The sequence below is a fragment of the Struthio camelus genome, chromosome Z (genome assembly GCF_040807025.1).
Source record: "Struthio camelus isolate bStrCam1 chromosome Z, bStrCam1.hap1, whole genome shotgun sequence".
NCBI lineage: Eukaryota > Metazoa > Chordata > Aves > Struthioniformes > Struthionidae > Struthio > Struthio camelus.
The window spans coordinates 8,956,018-8,970,779 of record NC_090982.1 but is presented as its reverse complement, the minus strand read 5'-3'; the positions used below and the strand labels follow the sequence as shown (position 1 = coordinate 8,970,779).

General features: G+C 36.7%; 1 protein-coding gene across 18 annotated transcripts in view; it reads left to right on the top strand.

Annotated features, from left to right (window-relative positions):
- The window catches only part of SMARCA2 (SWI/SNF related BAF chromatin remodeling complex subunit ATPase 2), a 118,977-nt gene that overhangs the window by 22,533 nt on the left and 81,682 nt on the right, over nt 1-14,762 (top strand). For 12 of the 18 annotated variants that reach the window (XM_068926548.1, XM_068926542.1, XM_068926536.1 and 9 more), the window contains 5 exons: nt 4,236-4,565; nt 7,863-8,112; nt 11,180-11,306; nt 12,543-12,716; nt 12,942-13,115. In XM_068926548.1, the coding sequence (XP_068782649.1) occupies nt 4,236-4,565; nt 7,863-8,112; nt 11,180-11,306; nt 12,543-12,716; nt 12,942-13,115 (1,055 nt within the window). Of the gene's footprint in view, nt 1-4,235; nt 4,566-5,469; nt 5,572-7,862; nt 8,113-11,179; nt 11,307-12,542; nt 12,717-12,941; nt 13,116-14,762 lie in introns of all 18 variants that reach the window. The other 6 variants (XM_068926535.1, XM_068926529.1, XM_068926530.1 and 3 more) reach the window with 1 other exon arrangement.

Genomic DNA, 14,762 nt, shown 5'->3' with positions numbered 1-14,762 from the left:
TTAGTGCTATTTGCTAAACTGCTAAACAGAGTTATCCAGAAAATGAAAACTACGTTAACTGCGTTTAGCTTTTGTTTTTAAGAGGAATGAGGAGAAATCGCAGAGACAAGCAAAGTACTTATCTGGCTGTGGTTATTTTTTTTTTGGAGAGAATTCATAGAAAGATGTAAACGACCTGAAACAAACAATTTCCTGTGTTTTCCTGGAATTTGGAACAAATCGAACTGTGACACAGCAATGATACAGACAGTTTGAACAATTTGGGTGGCTTTACTCAACAGTTGGTAAGTGCAGACATAAGCACTGATGGTATTTAAGGTTCTAGGGCTTAATGGTGTGTATTTCCAGTCACCATGCAGTGTTTGTTGAACTTTTTATTATGAGGATGCATCAGTTCAGGTTAACTTACAGAATTCACCAACTTATTTCTACTTCACAAAGAATAGTCATTGTTGCTACTGTTCTTAAAATAGTTGCAGTTTCTTTTCTGATTTTTTTCAGCCTTTTAAAGATGAGAAAAAATTTGTTAGGTCAACTAATCTGTCTGCATGCCAGTGTAAGACCTCTCAGTAGTTTATTTCTGCACTCCTCCTTTTAAATGACTCGTACACATGGAGCCTCCATTCTCTTAGTTGAGAGTTTCACAAGAACTGCTGTTAACACTGGCCACATTGCTAATACGGAAATTTTACACTTAGCTTACCCTACGAAAATCTTTTTGTAGCCCCAGTCAACCCTGAACATATTTCTCACTGTTTGTTCTAAAATTGTATGCTTTCTCACTAGGTATTTTGAGCGCCAGCTTCGTTCTTTTTTTTTTTTTTTTTTCCCCGAACTACCTTTAACTGAACTGATGGCTGAAGTGATAGTCAGCCTAAGTGGATTACTGAACTAAATTTCTTCAATTCTATCTATATCTTCATCCTCTTCCAAAAGATTTGCTTACATTTTTGAATAAAATTCTCCACTTACTCTCTGCGGTAGCAGAGCTAGTAGGAACTGAAATTTTTACATATATGATCCACAAATACCTTGCTCATTTAAGACTTCTTAATTTTGAGGGGGAATTAAGACCTCTGACTTGAACATTGTTGAATGTTCCGCTCTTTGAAGTGGTAAAATCTTGAATGCATTTATCTAGTGTTCTCTGTCAGTGTGTGGAATTCCTAGATGTCCTCCTCTGTTTAATGCCAATGTCAAAAGGGGAAAAAAAGCTTTTCTCTGTTTTCAAATCCCCTCTTCTTAAGCTTTGGAACAAATGAAGGAGATGTTCTCTTTGCATCTGCTAACTAAATTGAAATTAAAAAGAGTTCAAGCAGGGACTTTTTATGCAATCTACTCTACAGAAATACTTGTGTTTGAGAAAGTGTTAGAACCAATATTCACCAATATTCATCACTGTGAATACTGAAAATTTTCTGAATATTTATTGTGAGGATTCCTGCGTGCCACAAAAAATGGATCTGAAATGCTTTATAATAGCAAAGTTGAAAAAGAAGCCCGGGCTCTTCTTGTCTGTATCTTAAACATTCTTAAGCCCTGTATCTTTTTTTTTGTTTGTTTTTTGTTTTTACATATACTAGTTAACTTGTTAGTTCATCCATCGTTGCATGTCCTTATTCTGATCCTATTTGTGCATCCTCACCTGTTAGTAGAGCGTGTGTAGTAAGTATGGGAAAAAAAATGATATAGAGACTTTATTAGGTCTGACTTGTGACCGCCTGTAGTCACACTGGTAAATCTTCTGAGAAGTTTTGAACTTAAAAGAAAACTTCCATATAGCATCACAAAATGTAGATTCTGTAAATGCCACATTGTACAGCTTTTACAAGAAGTTTGGAAGCCTTTTGTCCTTTTCTCAAATGTTTAACTGGAGTTTTGTTTTAATCCTTACTCTTGCAAATCCTACTTTCCTAATCACCAAGAATCCTCATGCGTAGGACTTTAAGGGAGAGAGAAAGTGTAATTAATAAATGTCTAGAAACTTTAAAAAGAAGTCTGCTTCTGAAAACTCCTCAGTAACTAACTAAGTCAAAGATTGACTTACAGCTAGAATTGTCGATATTAAAAACAAGTGCTCAATATCTCAGCCTACCTTTCTGACTTTCAGTTTGGTAGTTCAGATGGGTTTCAAGATCCTGAATCTTCAATCTCTCAGTGATTCAGAACTGTACAACATGGACAAATGTAATGTTGAAGTGGAAAGAAACTTTTCTGTGAAAGGCAGTTTTGAAAACAGTGTAATTCAGTGTAGCTGTTATTTAAAGCAAGTTCTGAGATTTAGAAATTTAATAATAATGAATAAACCTTGCAATAAATCTCAGGTTTTTAAAGTATAGAGTCATAACACAGTTTTATATTTTGCTTTTTGTTATGGCACAGTGTTTGTTCTTTTAAAGCAATGTGTTCAGCAAGAGGGATTTGTAGCTTCTTCCCTTTCTTAATGAATAAATTTGAAAAAAATTCCTAGGCAAAAGCAAGTTAGTAGGAGGAGATTAACAAATGAAATAAACTTATGGTTATTTATCAGAGCTTTTTTCATCACCAGTGGATGTATAAACAATTTTTATATTGACCTAGTAAATATCTTCAATAATTCTAATTTTTTAAGGTCCCTTACTTGCTTTCCCTTGATTTCCTCAGCTCATTCACCCTATTTTTCTCTTACATTGCTTAATCTTATTCCCATCAGAGTCATCTGTCTGTATGTTCTTTAGCTATAAGACTGAATTCAGTCTTATTTCGATCCACTCTTTCCCCATCTAAAATCTTTTTTTCTCTAGTGTACTTCTATTTCATTTTTCTTTTTTAGAAGAACTGAAATCTTGTATTTTTTTTCCTTTATCTCAGACATTTACATCCTTTAGTTTATTGTAGAATGTATTTATCCCTAGGCCCCAGCGTTACTGGACTCCCAGTCCTTTAGTGCTCTCATCTCTCCTCTTCTGTAAATTCTAGGAACTTAAAAATACTGGTATTCACAAAACAAAGTTGAAACTACTCCTAGATTTTGCCCATATTGCATGTACTGGAAGACCAATGAGAACAGTGAAAATAAGACAGTAAAATTACTTGCTTCTGTGAGCCACTCTGTATACAAGGATTTGGTGTAGTTTCACTTCCGAGTGTCAGATCAGTGGAGGAAGGGTAGATCTGGTGCTACAGAACTCAGGATGTTGGCATGAACTTTTGAGTTTTGTGACCTACGAGCGTGTAAGGAGCGTGGAAAGGAGCTAGAAGATTTTTTCTTTTGTTAGGCTTATCAAATTGATACAAGTATTAATAGTGCTCTACAATACAACACAGTTAAATTACCTCTTTCTCACAGTGGAAGTCCTTGAAATAGCTATATGAGTTACATTACCTAAAGGATCACTTTTTGTATTTTTTCTGTGACACACTATGTAGTCTTGGATATCTCACCTGAAATTCTGTACCATCTCTTTCCATGGGTGTGTTGTGAAGCTGCAGCAAATCTATCTTAAGTGGAATTAAAATTCAAGCCTAAAAGCTCTGCCTTGGCAAGAGTTGTAATAGAGTACAAGTACTACTCACTTCAGAATTGTGCTTTTTCTCCTGGAACTTTGTAGCGTGCCACAGTCTTCAGCAGCATCTTCAGAAGATGATTTTTTGCTCACAGTTGAAATTCAATGTTCTTGAGCACTCAGGTCATGAAAGATGTTGAATGTTTTTTGTCTGACTCAGAGCTTTAATCCACATAAGTTAGAGCCACTGTACAAAAATACAAATTGAGTAGTGTCTGCTTCCATTTCTGTGAGTTGGAGATTATTGGCAAAGAGGGCTGCTATGAATGAATGGGTGTTCCTTGATGTGTGTACATCAAAATAAAGGCATAATATTAAGCTCTAAAATAGGCAGACTTCATTGCATGTGTTTCAGCATGAAGTGTTTATCCGATACGCTAGTGACCTAATACCCCATCCTGGTATTTGTGGGTGCCGTACTTCATGATTTAGTTTATCTTCTAAATGTGATAGCAGTTGTTATTTGTAGAAATTATTAGACTGTATAATCGTAGTACTGCACAAATAATAGCTCATGTGGCTATCTTAATATTCCAGAGAATTTAGATTATGCTACTATTCTTGCAGAAAATACTACAGCTATCCTAAGTTGAGAGACATTTTTATACTGCAGGTTCTGTTAAGAAATTTAACAGAATTTAGATTTGACTAACCATGAAGTTAAGTTTGTGATCCTCTTGTCTGTTCTAGGTTATATGTCTCCACACCCATCTCCACTAGGAGCCCCAGAGCATGTGTCCAGTCCGATGTCTGGAGGAGGTCCAACTCCACCACAGATGACTCCCAGTCAGCCAGGACCCATTATGCCAGGAGACCCACAAGTTATGAGTCAACCTAACAGAGGTCCTTCCCCTTTCAGCCCTGTACAGCTACATCAGCTCCGAGCTCAGATTCTAGCCTACAAAATGTTAGCTAGAGGTCAGCCTTTACCAGAAAACCTGCAGCTTGCTGTTCAGGGAAAGAGGACACTGCCTGGCATTCAGCAGCAACAGGCTCCCAATGCCTTCAACAGACAGTCTGGTAAGTGAATCTTACTGTGTCATTGCCCAGGTATTAGGCACTGTGTCATTGTCCAGGTAATTCTTCAAGTTCTACCTTTGAAAAAATTACAGAAATGTGTGGTGTGCGAGGACATAATTTGAGACTGTATTCTGGCATCTGTGTAAACAGTAGCCTTTGATTTTTAAGCTTGATCAAATGCATAAAACAAGTATATTATTAATAGGATAGTGTCGAAATTGAAATAAAAGTGATCTTACTGTGATAGACTCTATCCCCCCGATTATGCCTGACTTTTTTTTTTAGTGTTAATCGTACTTTACCTCTCACAATTTTACTGCTTTTCTTGGAGTGAATTTTCAGTCTGCTGTCGCAGAAAAATGGATATGAAATCTGGAGCAAGTTGACTGATTATGTAGGTTGTGGAAAGTAAAGCAAACTAGGTACAGTGTGCTGTCAAGTGCATAACATAGTAAGAATATTTTTTCTTTTCCTTCTGTTTCTCCTGATGATAAGAGATGTTATAGTATAGTAAGGAAGCACATTCTGGTCTTAAGAAAACTGCATTATATTAAACACTCTGCACCTATTGTATTTTCTGAACACTTCCATTACTGAGTTAGCATTAGAAATTGAGGGTTAAGGCGATTCTATTTTCTTCTTAATAATGGTTTTAATAACTCCACTGGTCACTTTGTTTCAGTGCACATGGCTTTGCTACCAAGTAGAGGGGCTTTTTTAGAAGATAGTATTTTAATATACCTCATTACATTTATTTTTGACAGTAGAATCCACTTAAATCCGTACTTAATGCACAAAAGTATTATTTGCCTAGATAGACTAGCATGCTGGAAAGGAGAGTGATTTTTGTATATTTAGAAATGCTTTGTATCTTAATAAGTTTCTTTCCTCTGTCAAATTGCAGGTATTGGGTTACATGCAATAAGTGGTCCTGTAACTGGGCCAGGGCCTGCTCCAGGAATACCTGGACATACAGCTGCCATTACCCCTAAAACTTGGACGGAAGGTAGAGGGGAGTATAATGCTAATTTTATATCATACTTAGAGTTATGGATAAACTGTGTGGGTAGGGACTGGGAAAAAGAGGTAGGAAAAAGACTGGGGAAGTGAAAAGGCATACAGAAGGAGTAGTGTGACCTTTACTTTGCCTAGGACTTAAATATCGAGGAGTGGCTTACCATTTATTCAGCCATGAATGACTGGACCAGATGAAATTATTGCAGTTGTTAAGCAGCCTGAACATGAAGCACCTCTCTACAATCAGAATGAAGTACATAAGCTGGCTGAGGGACACCCATAAAGTCTATTAAATAAATTATGTTCTGAGCATGCTTAATTGCAGCAAGCCTGTGTTTCCACTATATTCTTTACTCTGTTGCAAACAAAAAATGTTCATAGCCTGGTAGAATGCGACTGTTTTTATTGGCCTGCCTTTGAAAGCACAGTGTAGTTTTTGAGGTCTAATGAGCAGTGTAACTTTTTTTCCTTCCTTGATAATAATTTTTTGAATCAGATTGCCCATGCTAATATTGTTATTTGAAAACAACAAAAGAAGGATTTTATTGAAAGGAATTTGGAATCTCTAATAATACACCTTTTGTGTGAAGTGTTTTCTTTTTCTTTAGAGCCATTTAAAAATAGATACAATATTGCCCGCTGGCAAATAGTGCAGGCCGCTCCTACTGTAGAGATATTACGCTGTATTAATGCTTGTGGGTAAGTCCTGAAACAATGACCGTTCTATGATAGTTGATGTCATAAAATTCTCTGTCGTTAGTCAGCAATTTACAGCAACATAAAAAGAAAATAAAATACTGGTATGTGATCAGTTATAGAGCTGCATTTCTTGTAGTACTCCAGCAGTGGTTACCATTTGAGTAGCATAATGAAGAAGGAAGAAGTGTCTCTTGAGATATTGTATGTGTGAGTTTACTGGCCCTGGTGTCTCCTGGCTCAAATGCTGCAACTAGGAAATGCTGGCAAGTGTATGGAATTAGTAGATGGATGGTTTTATTTGAATAATCCATTAAGATCCAATAATATGTCTGTTGTGTTCCACTATAAGCAGCTTATTGTTTGTCTTTTTTTCATTGCTTTTTTGATAGGAGAATTTATCTGTCTCTGCTATATGTTTTTGGAGGTTTTATTTGGTGTATTTTTTTAAAAGACTCTGCTGATATCTTTATTTTCTTTCATTTTGAAGTTTTTCTTCATAGTGTTGGTCTTCTAGGACAATTTGAATGATTTCTGGAAATTTAGGACTACATAGGGTCTTTTGGTGGGCTATATTTCTTTTTCTTTTTTTGTAACCTGTAATGCAGTATTGTTAAACACAGAATTCAAAACTTGTGCTTATGGTTCTTCTTCTGTAGTTCAGTGCAGATTCATGAATTGACAAATGGTGGTTTCTGAACACCGGGCATCTTTAGAGCTAGATTCCAGGATGTTGGACTTGAAGTAAAGTTATTGATGAGATTGCAGGCATACTTGGTAGTTGTTTTTCCTAATATTGAGCTATTTTGACTCCTTAGACAATTAAGTGATATCTTTTTTGTTGCAGTGTCTTTTGTTCTGCTTGTCAGTTTTCTTCCACATCTGTATGCATGGATGCCTCACTGACTTGGTGGCATGCTGAAAATTGTGACCCTTGGCTTCTCTAACTGGCAGATGCTATATTCTTGTTAACTGATAATTTATTTTCAAAGTGATTAGAAAGACACAAGACTAATCAAAAGCCTGGTATTTGAAATATTTCAATACAATTAATTGGGAGTTGGGAGCAAAAAAGAGGCTATTTCTATTTGACAAGTACTTCTAAGTACAACTGTAGAATTTTAGTATGTCTGTCTGGTTCTCACAGAGCTCTAAAACCAGAGATACTCATGCTCGTTGTCAGGTTGTGATTGTAGATGTGTTCTTTTAAGTGGTGGGAGTACAATGAACAAGATGCAAAATTATGTCCTGTGCTCATGTGAAATAAGTTCTAGAGCTGTTTTACTTTTTTTTTTTTTAATGCTAGACTTCATAGAAAGGTAGTGAGAATGGAAAAAAATGGCATTCGTTATAAAGTTTCAGATGCTTTTATTTTCTTTGGACGACTTCCTGCAATGTCTATTTTAGAAGTTTTTTAATAGAAAGTGAAGTCTATCTCTGTGTGTGTGTGTATGTATATGTTTTTTTTCCTGGTAATTTTGTATGTTTGTCTTAGCTTCATGTTCTGTCTTCAAAAGCCACCTTGAATTTCTTATTGTGTTTCATATTTCATGTTATGAAATAAGTGCTGTTTTTCTGATCCAGGCCAAGCTCCGGATATGAGTGTTTCCAGTACACCACAGAAGCTTGCTGCACCACCCCCTAGTGGGAGGCCTTCTCCTGCCCCCCCTGCTGCCCAGCCTGCTGCTGCTATGCCTGGGCCTTCTGTACCACAGCCTCCGCCTGGCCAGCCTTCACCCATTGTTCAACTGCAGCAAAAACAGAATCGTATTAGCCCTATCCAGAAGCCACAAGGACTGGATCCTGTTGAAATACTCCAAGAACGTGAATATAGGTAAAAGCAAAATAAAAAAGTTCAAATGCTTATGCATTGTTTTTTTTCACTTCTCTGCTGATGTTCTTTGCAATCAAATATATTATTGCAGTAACCACAGTTTAGGTAGTTTCCAGAGAGAGACCGTGTGAAGAAGTGCAAAAACATCAAGCTGTAAACCATATTTTATTTCCAGCCCACATTATGAACTAGCAAAGCATATTGGCAGTATCATTGCAAACAGGCTTAAGTTTTAAACAGATTGAAAGATTTTCCTGGATTAGTATATTGCTGCAAAAAGTAAAAATTAGGAAACCAAAATCCTTTTAATCTACATGGAAACCCCTTTAGAGCAAAAACTTTTCAAAATTAAAAACACAAAAAGAAAATCAGAAGGAAAGTGAAAGTCAAAAGGCTGATGAGCTAGTAGCCAAAGGAAAAATGAATTTTGTGTGATGATCACAGGTTGGCTGGACTACCAAAGAATAGAGAACATTGAGGAAGTCAAGGCCAAGATTGGAAGTTACCAGGAAGCATGATCTTTAAAAGTTTTATCCTAAGTGTCATAATTAAAAGATGATGAATTATATTCATGACAACATACAGGGCATAACATTTCTTATACTTTTCTGAGGTTATAAGTGAAAACCGCTCCTTTCCTCTCCCATCAACAGGGCTATTACACAATTGCCTTTGAGAAGTGCAGGTGAGAAGGAACTTGACTTGCACTTACAATATGTTTCTACATGCTATTAGCGGGAGGAAAGAGCCTGCACATTCCTTTTTGCTTACACTTCCTTGTTACCAGGAAGTTATGTAGTTTGTCTGACAATTCATCAAATAGGCATGTAAAGGTACAGTATAGCATTCTTAACCATCTGTTAAAAAGACCACTACATACGACCAAGCAGTAATGGACCTAATTAACGTACAGCTTGCTCTGAAAAAGTTTTGATTCTGATGACACATCCCTGAAAAGCCTTGCTCTGATTGTAAAAAGGGCTTTAGCATAAATTAACATAGAGAAAGTAAACTGAGAGTTAGTATTGCTGTCAAAATCACATGGTTTTGCCTAGCAGGTTTCTGCAGCATATGTTTAAGCTTTAGGGTGGAATTATATGCTAATTGTTGTTCATCCCTATGTGACTAATGGTAGGTGAAGAAAGCTTGTATATTTAAAATTTCTACTGCTTTAAGAATTTTTAATTATTTATATGTGGATAACTGTTAAGCTTCCTGTGCTTCTTGAACCCTGACCCAAGTGATAAATTTATACCATTTTACTTTTATAAAACTCTCCTTAACACTTTCTTGAAAATAAAGTGCTGCTTTTTAATCTTATTAAGTCTCCAAAATCTAATAGTGTACAGTATAATTTTAAGTCATTCCGTTATGCGGCAAGGTTTTTCCCACCTTCTCAACAGTAATTGAAAAAAAATGCAGTTACCAGTGTCCTGTAGAATGTCAGTGGTTTCTTTTTGTTATCTCAGAAGTCTCCTTTTGTATAGGTTCATTGTTTACTGCATGGTGTCTGTGCTATAAAAGTAATAAATAAGCAAGCATAACCTATGTAGTTGGTCCCAGTTAATAAGGAGGAGGTGTATATCACTTATTTTGCAGAGATCTATCTCTTCAGCTAGAAGTGCACTAGCTACTTTCTGCATGGGTGAAGATAAACTGCTGAACTGCACAGATTAATTAAATGTATCTTTTAAGCAGGGATACATTATATCCTTCAAGTGCTTGTAAAAGGCATCTAGAAAACTTTTTTCCTTGGATTCTGTTGTGATTTACATAATAGCTATTAGTATTTTTCATGAAGACAGGAATAGTCCAACAAGTTGTAATCATTGTCTTTAAAGATTAGAAGGCGACTGTAGTTTTAGAATGCCTTAAGTAGTTATTGCATTCACTTGGAATGGGGTATCTGTCATGAAATTCTTTTAAAAATCCTATTACTACTCAAGAAAATATAATTAATAGTTCTGAGAAAGTCTGAAATAAAACTGCCAAATCTGTTCCTATTTTTTTTATAATTCTATGGGTGATGTACGAGGGAAAGGGCTGGGGAAGTATGGAGGAAGAATGATCGCTGTACGCCAAGAAGCCCAGCGGAAATTTTGTCTGCCTTTAGGCTAGTTTCAAAGTTCTTAACACAGAAGAACAGCAGCAGACACGTGTTCCTAACATGATCTGATGTTCTGTGCTTTGTGAAAGTAAAAATGGAGACTTTGTGAGTCATAGACAGCTTAGGGAGATAGAGCTATCTTCCCATTCTTGTGCGTTTAGGTTTTTAGCATGCGGGGAGAGACGAGTCTCCTCCCTCTTTTAGGATTAAAGCATGGGGGAAATGGAGGGGACTGATTCAGTTGAACTGATATGCAGCTTTTGGGTAACTTAAAATATGTGAGTCTGTCTTAACGCTGTAGCAAAATTTGCAGTTCACAAGAGTACTTATTTGTAAATTAGAAGTGCTTACAAAAACCATGTAATTTCTAGCTCTATGATCTTAGTTTTCAGTGTGAAAAGTAAAACAATATTTTTTCTTGCTTGTGCGTTCCTGTTTTGAATTTGAATGGATTCAGTTAAGGATTCTGTAAAAGAAGAGTGAAGTAGATCTGATTTACAGTTTAATGGCTATGCAAATGCTATCATTTTCTTAACAAACTTCTAATTTGTCAATAAAATAAGCAGGTAGAATTCTCAGTGTTAAGAGGGAAGGGATTTGCTGTGTAAGAAAGTTCCATTTGTGCTTGGTGACTGACTACGCTGTACCTAAAAGAATACTCATCAAAGAAGCTTAAAGCCAGAATTCTAAAATAAAATAAAATTCCCAGCTTCTTTTCACACATGAGTTTAGCCAAAATTCAGAGGGGGCAGATGAAAGTTTTCGTTATTTGGCAATTTATTCTGTAAATGACAAAGGACATCTAATTTCATCTCCATCACTGCAAAAGCCTGTTAATTCAAGGAAAAAGTAGTAGCAGTCAAATAAATAGCTGAGATAAATTGCCTGTTTTTACTGTATGAGTTTGATAACCTCTCACAGATTTCTTCTGCTATCTTTTCTGATGCTGTGTTTATTTAGGCTTCAGGCTCGAATTGCTCACAGAATTCAGGAACTGGAGAACTTACCTGGCTCTTTGCCTCCTGATCTGCGTACCAAAGCTACAGTGGAGTTGAAGGCACTTAGGTTACTGAATTTCCAGCGCCAGGTAATGCCTTTTGCTTCAGGGAAGTTCTTATTGCCAAATATGATGATGTGTCGTGGGATGAATTGGCAAGAAATTTTACCGCAGTAGTGAACCTAAGCAGGAATTTTTTGCATGAGAGCAAACTTGATGATAAGAAGCATTTTAGAGAACTTACTGTGTAACTTAGTTTTCATTTTGTTTACTTTTTGGAAATATGTAAGGGTTCTCTCTTCCTCCTGCTTTGTCCTCCAGTCTAAGGTGTAACCCTGGAGTTATATCTTTCATACAGATAATGGCAGTGACACAAAGAGAACAGCAGGACAGGCTGCAAGCCAATTTTCAACACAAAGGACAAAATATATCTCTTTCTGGACATTCTTTTTATTTGTCATGGGTCCCCTTGTTTTGGAACAGGTGTACGCTCTTGTTGTTTGTCTTATTTCTGTGTGATCTGTTTTCAGAAATTCCGCTGCGACGCACAGATTTTGAAAATTAGGCTTAACAAGATCATATCTAAGATAAAAGTTGGATCATGAGTATATGCATAAACGTATGAATTTCAGAAAGGGGAATATAGTGCCAGACGCTTATGGGCCCCTTGCAATTGGCTTCCTTATCTAGTCTGGAAGAGCGAAGACGTGATTTGGCAGGTCAGGCAAAATAGTTCCTGACAGAAGTCTTTGGCATCAGTTGTACCATGCTGTCTAAGTCTTCCTTCTCACTGACCTGACACTCTTTTGTAATGAGGTTTTGTCAAAGGTCAGATGAAAAGTGTCAGGCTCCACTGCTGCGCTGCAGAGAGTCTAGCTGTACTGTTCAAGCCTTTACCATTTCCTACTCTCTGCTGTCTCTTATGCAGCAGACAGTGAAAATGGTTGTCAGCTATGTTCAGCACCAGCTCTAGAAAAGTATGTTGTATTAGTTGTTCTTCTTTACCTGGATGGTGTAAAATCTTGGCTATGCTTTATATTTCAGCAGAACGGTCATTTTCAGCAGTATCTTGTGAGGAAAGAAGACACGATGTACCTGCAGTGATTGGCCATCTTTTAGAGACTTAAGTTTTATTTAGGGAGGCAGACCTATCTGTTGCAGCTCTGAGGTTGTGGGATACATATTTTCAGAGCTGCAATGGAAAGGGAAGAGGAAACTGGGACGTCTTTTGGACTGTTACCATTGTACTCTATCATATTACTGATTAAACTTGTTTTTCCATGTATTACAGTTTTTTTTTTAAGTGGTTCTTTTTCTCGCTGGTAGCTAAGACAAGAGGTGGTAGCTTGCATGCGTCGTGACACAACACTGGAGACAGCACTGAACTCCAAAGCCTACAAACGAAGCAAGCGCCAGACTCTGAGGGAAGCCCGTATGACCGAAAAACTTGAGAAACAGCAGAAGATAGAACAGGAGAGAAAGCGTAGACAGAAGCATCAGGTATTTTAATATGTTAGCTGTTTGCCCCGTCACAGAAGTGTGCCTTGTTTTGCTGTGCCAGTCTTCACTACAATATATTTTATCACCTTTGGAGTTTCTAAGGTACAAAAAACCCCAAATCACATAATAAGCAGTCAGAACACTCTAAGATCCGAACCTGGGTGTTCCTCATTTCAAATCCTATGCTTTGTCAAGTGTCTGCACTAAATTGTTTTCTTTTTCTAGGAATACCTGAACAGCATATTACAGCATGCTAAAGATTTTAAAGAGTACCACCGGTCAGTGGCTGGGAAAATTCAGAAACTTTCTAAAGCTGTGGCAACTTGGCATGCCAACACTGAGCGTGAGCAGAAAAAGGAAACAGAGAGAATTGAGAAAGAAAGAATGAGAAGACTGATGGTAAGGAGTGGAGGGAGGGGTGTCGCTAATTTAGTTAAAATTGCATGTTATGTCCTTTTAATATTTTATGTAGGCTCTCAGATGCCTGTTTATTTCCTTTGCAGAGTAAAGCCTCTGTAACGCAAAAAATATAAATCTGAAATTGCTGCAGTTTGGATGTGTATATTTCTATGTTGGTAGTGAATGTGATTGTGTTCAGTTTAAGCCATAGCTGCTTCTTTTTCTAGGTTTTCTGATAAGAGGATAGTTGTTTTATCTACCAACTTAAAAACTTACCACGGCCTTTTTTGTATAACATCACTTAAGCTCTTTAACTTCATATATTACCATTTTTACAGAAGTGTAAGGATGTTTGTTCATCATACACATACTCTATTTTACTTCTAGGTTTTATAGTTTTTAAGACTACATGTGATCAGCTTGTTAATGGCATTACTTAGTAGGCTTTACGTGAAACTGATTTCATGTGCAAGCGCACATAACCAACAGCAGTAAATGCATGTAGCTTGGGAATTAATGACAGTCAGCTCTACCCATTAATGCCACATGACCGTACTCCTCCTTGCTGCTATTACTTCATATTTTTCCCCTCCTTGCACTTGCACAATATCAGATGCATCCTTCTTAAGACAGAATGGTTTTATGTACAACCGTGTACATAAGTGCTATGGAATTGATCAGTGGACTGCATACATTTCTGGAGTAAAAATAGTTTCAGAATTTTAAGTGTAGACAGAGGAATTTGTATGTGCAACTATGTTAGCAGCAATGGTTGGAAAAACTTCGGTAAGAGGTTGGTTAGCTCTTTTTAACACTTTTTTTTTTGTTCTTTCAACATCTGGAATCTACAAACAATAGGTGACAGGGAAGATAGAGATCCTCAGTCAGCATTTTACTGACACCAAAATAGAATTGACTGATGATTGATATGTTTTCTCTGAAGCACAATGCTAGTAAAAAACAATCAAGAATGCAAGGTGGGTGCAGCTGGAGCACAAAACTTCAGTCCTTGTCCAGATCTACTCCTGTCATGTGTAAGGACTGAACAGCTTGGTTTTAAAAAGTGCAAAATAAAATATGGAAGTGACTAGATTTTAAAGTAACTAAAAGTTTAGAAATGCATATAAAATGTAGATGAAAGGCTCACATAGGAGAAAAACAAATGTTTAGACCCTAGGGCCTTTCTCAAGGTTATATACTAAACCTGTATTATAGAGATTTTTTGTAGTTAGAATTGCCAGCACTCTATCTGCTCAAGCTATTACAATCAATTGCTAGAGAAAAGAGCTGTTTGAAACACGAATAAACAAAAAAAAGATTATCTTAATTTTTTTAAGACTATTTTTGTGCGTTGTGAGGCTAATGAGCTTAGGTCACTCCAAAATATTTGATATAATATATGATAAAGACGTCCACAGCTGAAAAAAAATGAAGTGAATTTGCATGTCCAGAAATGGTGCAGAGTACTGTTACTAATGCTTCCTCCTAAAACCCCCTAACCAAGGCCTGTGACTAAGCTCTTGCCATAGATACAGCACTTTGTAGGCATTTTTAGTTTGGGGTTTTGCAATCAGTTGTTCTTGGCCAAAATGCTCAGTTATATTCTTCTGCAAAAACATTGTGCATATTATGCTAGTGGGGTTATTT